Here is a 9,606-nt window from a genome sequence, read left to right as displayed (position 1 = left end):
GCTGTGCGCGCACAGTCCATTTTTTAGGGATTGATTAAATCTTTCCACCCCCCATTCACCTGCGGGTGACAGAAAGCAATATGGCTGTGGGTGACACTTTTGGCTGCGAGATGAGGTGAAGTGTTTAGACAGGGTCATTGTCTCTGGTAATGGCAGGTCCCAGGGAGCAAAGAGCTGATCAAGAAAGTTGACGATGGTCTCCGCTGTGACTGTGCCCATTGCTGTGACTTCGGGCCATTTCGAGTAAGGATCATACAGCACCACGAGGAACCTGTCCCTCCCCACAGACATCAACCTTTAGGTGCACACAAGGCCTAGTTGGCCAGTCCAGAGGTTGTAGAGGGGGAGTGGTAAGGGTGCCAGTGTTCCCACTGATGTGACATGACGTGCAGGAAGCTCTTCAAGGCCACAATCTATGTCAGGCCACCCCACCATGTCACGGCACCTCTGTTACAGTTTGACGATGCAGAGATGACCTTCGTGCATCATCGCCCTTACACAACCCCTGAGGGCCGTGTGCGATGCAGGCATGATAGTTTGTTTTTATTTTTTATTTTTTTGAATTTTACTCCTTTTCGTCCCCAATTTCGTGGTATCCAATTGTTGTCTCATCGCTACAACTGGGGTGATGAGGAGGAAACACCGTGCACCTGGCCACCTTGGTTAGAGTACACTGCCCGCCACAGGAGTCGCTGGTGCGCGATGAGACAAGGACACCCCTACCGACCAAGCCCTCCCTAACCCAGGCGACGCGTCGCCCCACGGACCTCCCGGTCGCGGCCGGTTACGACAGAGCCTGGGCACGAACCCAGGGACTCTGATGGCACAGCTGGCGCTGCAGTACAGCGCCCCTAACCACTGCGCCACCCGGGAGGCCCTGATAGTTTGTTTTTCATCCTTGTTAATGACTTCAGTTCTGATGGGGCACAGGAAGGCCATCCGTTCTTGATGTACTCAATGAGTGTGTTAAATGATGGTTCTGCAGTCGACGTGTCCTCCAGTTCCTGCAGGGACACCGTGTTCTATAGAGGAGAGTAGATGAGATGCACAAACTCCTCTTCACCATCTGTCACCATCTGAGTAGATGGGGCGAGACAGGAACTCTACTACAACATTGTATTTTCCTGGAGTGAACTGTATTTGGAAATTGTTGTAGGCAATCTGACCGCCTAGGGGAGACAGAGGGGCCTCTGTCTTTCTTGTACCTGGGTGTTGGACGTTTTTTTCAATCCGCTGATCTCTTATCAGTTGACATATCTTTCAAATCAGCAATAAACTGTCTATCTGACTCACTAATTCGCTGATGTCTTTGTTTGAACAGAAGCCGTCTCAGTAGAACATTTAGAGATTTCAAAAATGTTTAGCTGCTATTGTTTCTTTGTATGAGACCGCAGGATCCAAAATGCTGAAATTGCAGCGCCCTTCCTCCCTGAGGCAGTGTAGGAGGATAGCACGTTTCCTGGTGCCGGCAACGGTATCCAGTCCTATGGCTAGAAGGTACGTTTCAAATAGCCTTTCCATTGCTCACAGGGAATGACAGGATTGCCTGGGTGAGGTAGAAATGGGTCTAGAGCAGGCAGAAAGAGGGTGGGGATGATAGGTGCGAGATCAGCCATCCTGGTCGCCAATAATTTTTGTAAGCACAATGTTATCGATGTGCAAAAAAACCCACTGCAGTTCACAATGCATACATGTAGTCTACATGGCAAAAATCCAAAATGTTCCATAAAATTACATTTTATTTGTGTGAATATCAGAGTCAAATGTATAAGTCAACTAATTATTGACCAGTAGGCCTAGTTTATTTGATCGTGGCTGACTGTTGACATAGTTAAAAGGTTGATCAGAAAATCTATCAGGAATCTGAATAAACTCAGTTCCTCTCTGTTAGAACTTATACAGAGAGGAAATTAGAACTTTGTTAGATATTTTTTATTGATCACTGAAACTATGGACTAAAAGTGTTATTGGATAACGATTTTAATATCTAAACAAAAGTTGTATTTTTCATGATTAGATCTGCCTCCATCTGTTTGTTTTCTCTGCTGTGTCTTGGGCATTGTTGATATCTGTGGCTGCAGTGTGGTACTGAGACACTAGAGGGCTCTAAGTAACTGCAAAGAGAAACTGACCTGCACTATAATACAGTATATTTCTTCCTCAAAAATGATTTCTTATCGTCATTGGTGATTTAGTTCTTCACAGTTCTGGAAGAGATGTAAACATGACATTGTGCACTTGTGTTAGACTACAGGACGTTCCATGACTAAATGAGGTGTAACAGTGGCTCTTTGTGAAACTCCTCTCAATGGAACACTCAGAATAAAAAAAGAAAACAAGTTATTTTCATCAACTTCTCATCATCTTATCAAGATTGTTTTTCTTTACAACTATTTTTCAGGTGATGTGTCCGTAGACTATAAAAGGTGTTTTCTGCCATACTGAGATGATCTATTATCTGCAGTGTTCCCTTCATGAAGCTCTATGCACCTCACCTTCTCCTGGCAGCCGGCTGTGCTGCCTGTAGCGATGTGCAGTTGCAAAGTAATCATTCTTTGTGAACGACTATTTTTACTGACTCGAGTCATAATTAATTTTTCTGAGGGACTTGTTCATTTTAGTTTTAGTCGAGCTCGAGAACGAATCGTTTGGAGTGGGGGCCGCAGTTAGCAAGCATGTTGGCGGCAGCATCATGCTGTGGGGATGTTTTTCAGTGACAGGGACTGGGAGACTAGTCAGGATCGAGGGAAAGATGAATGGAGCGAAGTACAGAGATCCTTGATGAAAACCTGCCCCACAGTGCTCAGCACCTCAGACAGGGACGAAGGTTCACGTTCCAACAGGACAACGACCCTAAGCACACAACCAAGACAACACAGGAGTGGCTTCGGGACAAGTCTCTAAATGTCAAGGGGTCTGAATACATTCCGAATGCACTGTATATTTACACTACGAGTCAAAGTTTTGGACATACATATTACATTTTTTACTATTTTTGACATTGTAGAATAATAGTGAAAACATCAAAACTATGAAATAACACATGGAACCATATTTTATACTTGAGATTCTTCAAAGTAGCCACCCTTTGCCTTGAAGACAGCTTTGCACACTCTTGGCATTCTCTCAACCAGCTTCACCTGGAATTATTTTCCAACAGTCTTGAAGGAGTTGCCACATATGCTGAGCACTTCTTGGCTGCTTTTCCTTCACTCTATTTTCCAACTCAACTCAAATCTCAATTGGGTTGATGTCGGGTGATTGTGGAGGTCAGGTCATCTGATTAAAGCACCATCACTCTCCTTCTTGGTCAAATAGCCCTTACATAGCCTGGAGGTGTGTTGGGTCATTGTCCTGTCGAAAACCAAATTGTAGTCCCACTAAGCGCAAACCAGATGGGATGGCATATCGCTGCAGAATGCTGTGGTAGCCATGCTGGTTTAGTGTGCCTTGAATTCTAAATAAATAGCTGACAGTGTCACCAGCAAAGCACCCCCACACCATCACACCTCCTCCTCTGTGCTTCACGGTGGGAAGCACACATATGGAGATCATCCGTTCACCTACTCTGCGTCTCACAAAGACACGGAGGTTGGAACCAAAAATCTAAAATTTGGACTCATCAGACCAAAGGACAGATTTTCACCTGTCAAATGTCCATTACTTGTATTTCTTGGCCCAAGCAAGTCTCTTCTTCTTATCGGTGTCCTTTAGTAGTGGTTTCTTTGGAGAAATTCGACCATGAAGAGCTGATTCACGCAGTCTCCTCTGAACAGTTGATGTTGAGATGTGTCTGTTACTTGAACTCTGTGAAGCATTTATTTGGGCTGCAATTTCTGAGGCTGGTAACTCTAATGAACTTATCCTCTGCAGTAAAGGTAACTCTGGGTCTTCCTTTCCTGTGGTGGTCCTCTTGAGAGACAATTTCATCATAGCACTTGATGGTTTTTGTGGCTGCACTTGAAGAAACTTTCAAAGTTCTTGAAATTTTCCGAATTGACTGACCTTCATGTCTTAAAGTAATGATGGACTGTAGTTTTTCTTTGCTTATTTGAGCTGTTCTTACTATAGTATGGACTTGATCTTTTACCAAATAGGGCTATCTTCTGTATACCACCCCTACCTTGTCACAACACAACTGATTGGCTCAAACACATTAAGAAGGAAAGATATTCCACAAATGAACTTTTAACAAGGCACACCTATTAATTGAAATGCATACCAGGTGATTACCTCATGAAGCTGGTTGAGAGAATGCCAAGAGTGTGCAAAGATGTCATCAAGGCAAAGGGTGTTAACACTTTTTTGGTTACTACATTATTCCATATGTGTTATTTCATAGTTTTGATGTCTTCACTATTATTCTACAATGTAGAAAATAGTAAAAATAAAGAAAAACCCTTGAATGAGTAGGTGTGTCCAAACTTTTGACCGGTACTGTATATAAAGAAATTGCAGGGGGCAGTTTGGGAAAAAATGTATCCCGTGTGGATAGGGCTGTAGCCTTAATAATAGTTCCTGCAGAATTAAAACATTCTTGCAGTAAAGTATACACTAAATGTAGGCAAAATTTGGACTTTGGAACAGGAGTGGAGAAATGTGATTTATTTCTTTGAGAGAATGCAATGCTCAGTTAGATACAATCAGTAGAGGTGCTGTATTCATCATAAAAGTGTCATAAAAGCTGATAGTATTCAACCACGTAAAATATGCATCGAAGCCGAACTGAAATCAGAAACCAAAATAGAAACACATTGGGTTGTTCTCTTAGCCTGCTTTACCCATACAACCGGTCAAATTGATATCATTTGGACATTTAGCACAGAAAATCTTTTCTGTTTTTTTTTGCTTTCTATTTTCTCCCCAGTCCCTAAACGTCTATGCTCCGTGGAAGATGACAGATAACTTTACCAATGTCAACTAGATTGAAGCATTCTTTCCATCGATCTATTACATTATTCTGTTGAGCAAGGGTTTATTTAGTCGTCTAGGGCAACATATAATGACAAAAGAGAAGCTACATATATCTAATTATAGACAAGTTGACTAACAAATAGCCTACCAAAATATTGGAAATTATAAGCAGAAACATATCTAAATCAGGGAAAACAAAATCCTGCACCCTCTGTCAAAAAATAGTGTATTTATTTGCGGGTTAGGGTTGGGTGCGGGCCTCACTTTTCACATTTTCACTTTATCTGTTGCGAATGGGTTATTAGCAATTGTCGGCATGTGCGGGTGAACAAACAGCTGACCCGCGCACCACTTGTGTTTGTGTGTGTGTGTGGAGGCAGTAGATGAAGCATGTGCGTGGGGAGTGGGTGGTGGGCTGGGTTGTCCATGTGGAGTTGGAGGAGGGGAATCTGGGTTGGGGTGACTTTCACTGTATCCTGAGGAGAAACACACCAATACAGAATCTGGCATGCTGTAATGCTGTTGGCATCAGAGTAGTGTTGACTAAAATGGTGATCAGTGACCTTACAGCACAGTGTCTCACTCACTCACTCACTCACACTCTCTCTCTCTCTCTCTCTCTCTCTCTCACACACACACACACACACACACACACACACACACACACACACACACACACACACACACACACACACACACACACACACACACACACACACACACACACACACACACACATACACACACACACACACACGGGCAGGCGTGAGTCTATCTACCCTGTGATGACACACAGTGTCACACACACCTCTCCACCTACATAAAGTGTTTGTTGGCATGCCAGGCCTCAGCTTCACTCTAAATGCAAATGTAAGGTGATTATTCATGACAACCTCGCTGTCACACACCTCCACTGGGACGAAGAGAGGAAAGAAGAGGAGAGAGAGTGAAGTGATGGAGTGGAGGTGGGAGGCAGTATGGCTATATAAAGGGTTTGTCATCAGGCAGAGGTGACACAGGTTGGTTTAAAACAAAGGCATTTATTGGGAAAATGCACTTGACATGAAAAACCAACCAAACCACGAGGTCATCAATACGAGAGAATGTTTAATGATCACATGGTAGAACGCTGGTCTCGAGTGCAGGGCGACTTGCACCCCCGAAATATAAATAATCTGCACAATATATATATTTATATCTCTTATTTTCTGTTATAGTAATGTAAAACGTCTCTCATAGTTAGACAGCATGAGATTCCATGCGTAACAACCCCCTTGTAAAGTCTGTAAAGTCTTGTCAGTGGTACAGTACTCACACCAGACAGTCCAGGCAAACCAGAAACACAGTCCACCTGAACACACTAATTCATGGGAACTGGGGAGCAGGAATAGCAAGATGGACACTGTGTGGTGTCTGGGTCATGTGGAAGTGCTCTATCTCCAACATGGAGTACTTGTGCATTAGCTCCACAGACAGACAGTAGAAACAGACAAACAGACTGGCCTTTTGGGTTCAGGGATACAGCTGGCTCATCTGGAGCTAAGGGTTGTTTCTGGCCCAGACCGAAGAGCTTATCCACAGCAACAACATCAACATGTTTAACTGATACACTCTCTCTCTCTGAGGAGGAGCGGAAAGACTGGGACCCATCCACTCCTTTCACATCAATGACTGTGCGTGTGTGTCGTGTGTGTGGTTGTGTGTGTATGTGTGTGTGTGTGTGTGGTTGTGTGTGTCGCAGCCTGATGGAAAGGTTCTAATCTCATCTGAATCTCTGGGTGTTCTCATCTGTCTGTTACCCAACTCAGGGATTACCCAGACTCCCCTGCATCTGCTACTCCAATCAGAGACAGATGGTCTCTATATCTCTCTTTCTCTCTCTCTCTCTCACACACACACACACACACACACACACACACACACACACACACACACACACACACACACACACACACACACACACACACACACACACACACACACACACACACACACACACACACACACACACACACACACACACACACACACACACACACACACACACTTTAGGCTGAGACTGAGTGTGCTGTATGGATGTAGCCTGATCCCATCTGTATGTGTTGTAACCGACTCGTTCTGGCCTTCCCAACTCTGTGTGCTTCACTCTGTCTTCCTGACCTATAGACCTACTTCTGTTGGGGTACAGTTGTTGTGTGCTTAGTAAATGAGAGAGGAACTGTGTACTTAGCCAATTAGAGAGGACCACCGTTGTGTGCTTAACCAATGAAAGAGGAGTACTGTTGTGTGCTTAGCCAATGAAAGAGGCGGTTTGAAGTAGCTTGCCAGAAGTGGGGTATGTTAAAATTAAGAACATTTGGGACTGTTGATGTGCTTTCTTTCCCAATGTTGAGTTTCCACATGACTGGTATTACCAACTACTGGTCTCTCTTACTCGCACACATGAATACAGACACGCATACACACACACCGACCAGAAAGAACAGGTATCAGGTTAGCCAAGGTCTTTAGGTGCTTCTGTAACCAGTACGGCATGTCTCTAGCCATACCACACATTCATACGGACACTGATGTTTAAAACAAATACACACTGAAGCAATAGAAAAATACAGTGTGCCGCTTGTTGTGCCTTCAATAGTTGCTGGCGCCTCCTGATGATGTCAACATCACTAGTCATTGATGAGGTTGATGAAGGACCCCTGCCATAGCTGTCCTGTGTGGATAAAGGCCCCCGCTCCTATGAGGCTGGTTGGAGCTGGAGTAGCCGTGTGTGCAGAGATGGGCAGTATTTCTGTTACGTGTATTTTAAATATCTATTTAAATGACTTCTGAGTATTTTGTCAATTGTATTACACTGGGCTGGACTACACTCCAATGTACAGTATTTTGTAATAAGATACTTTCGAGAGCTGTAATTTGTATTTTCAAAATACAAAATACTTTTCTATACCATTTGTTTATAGCGGTTCACCATCCCCCTTTCACCCTGCATTGGTATCAGAAGACTGATGGCACTATGGTGTCATAAGAGCGTCTGCTAAATGAACTAAATATAAACGTGTATGTAATAATGGACAAGTATTATTCTAATGAGCTCCGCCCTGAAACAAGGTTAAGTCTAGAAAGGATACAGCTTTTGTCAAAATGTACTTTTCATAGCAGGTTCAATAGAATTAACGTAGAAGGTTAAGAGAATTAGGTTAAGATATATCCCATCTAGACATGACCCCGAAACAAGGCCAATAATAATACCTAATGTGCTTTGCAGTTCGTTTTGGTGTGTTCATTTTCACATATATACAGCATTTTAGTCATTTAGCAGACACTTATCCAGAGTGACTTACAGTCACTACATTCAGCTAAGGTAGATAAACAACATCAGTCATAGCAAATTAACAGTTTCTGTATCCGTCACTGAGTTTGCAAATGTATTTATGTATTTTAATATACAAAATACATGTATTTTAATTAAATATATTTGGGGCAGCAGGTAGCCTCGAGGTTAGAGCATTAGGCCAGTGATCAAAAGGTTGCTGGTTTGAATACTGGAGGCGACAAGGTGAAAAAAATCAGTCGCTGTGCCCTTCAGCAAGTCACTTAACCCTAATTGCTCGAGGGGAGCTGTACAATGGCGACCCTGGCCGTGACCCCTAAGGGTGTCTCAGGGGAGTTGGGATATGCCCCTCAAAAACATTTCCATTACACACTTGTGTGTAATAGGACACATATAGGTGCCCCCCAAATGATTATAAAATACAATTATTTTGTAGTTCATTTAGATACATTGATCTTTTGTAATTGTATTTTGTCATTTTTGCCCATCCCTGCGTGTATGTGTGTGTGTGTGTGTGTGTGTGTGTGTGTGTGTGTGTAGCGGTCCTGTTCAGAAGATCTCTACGAAGCTGCCAGGGAAGAGGCCAGTACGTCCAGTCCTCTGCAGAGTTCCTTTGTACCAGCCATCTTCTCTCTTCTTATGAACAAACACCACGTCTCCCTGTCTCAGCTCGATCTCCGCCTCGCTCTGAGGGGGGTAGGGCACCACCACACGATACCTAGGGAAGGAGGGTTACGGATAATGACCCACTGTGCACAGACGTCAGTTCAACCTCAACCAATTTGGTTGAGTTGTCAACTAATATGAATTCAATGAAAAATCAACAAAACATTTCACCATGACATTGGATTTAGGTTAAAGGTTGGCAGAGATGGCCAGTATTTCTGTTACATGTTTTTGAAATATGTATTTCAATTACTTCTGAGTATTTAGTAATTTGTATTACGCTGGGGTGAACTACACTGCAATGTATTTCGTAGCAAGATCCTTTTGAAGGCTGTAATTTGTATTTTCAAAATACTTTAAAAAATACTTTCACCCTATATTGGTATCAGAAGTCTGATGTCACCATCGTGTGATTAGAGCATCTGTTAAATGAACTAAACTCAGCAAAAAAAAGAAACGTCCTCTCACTGTCAACTGTGTTTATTTTCAGCAAACTTAACATGTGTAAATATTTGTATGAACATAACAAGACTCAACAATTGAGACGTAAACTGAACAAGTTCCACAGACATGTGACTAACACCAATTGAATAATGTGTCCCTGAACAAAGGGGGGTCAAAATCAAAAGTAACAGTCAGTTATCTGGTGTGGCCACCAGCTGCATTAAGTACTGTAGTGCATCTCCTCCTCA

The 9,606-nt window shown here is 43.1% G+C and overlaps 1 protein-coding gene across 1 annotated transcript in view; it reads right to left on the bottom strand.

The window, feature by feature from the left end:
- Positions 1-5,934: 5,934 nt before the first annotated feature.
- Positions 5,935-9,606, bottom strand: part of LOC110501719 (E3 ubiquitin-protein ligase SH3RF3) — a 77,829-nt gene continuing 74,157 nt past the window's right edge. Inside the window, exon 9 of the mRNA XM_036959071.1 lies at positions 5,935-8,966. Coding sequence (XP_036814966.1) covers positions 8,798-8,966 — 169 coding nt within the window. The 3' untranslated portion in view covers positions 5,935-8,797. The remainder of the gene's footprint in view (positions 8,967-9,606) is intronic.

Source organism: Oncorhynchus mykiss, chromosome 22 (assembly GCF_013265735.2).
Source record: "Oncorhynchus mykiss isolate Arlee chromosome 22, USDA_OmykA_1.1, whole genome shotgun sequence".
Lineage (NCBI taxonomy): Eukaryota > Metazoa > Chordata > Actinopteri > Salmoniformes > Salmonidae > Oncorhynchus > Oncorhynchus mykiss.
This window is presented reverse-complemented; position numbering and strand designations above follow the sequence as displayed.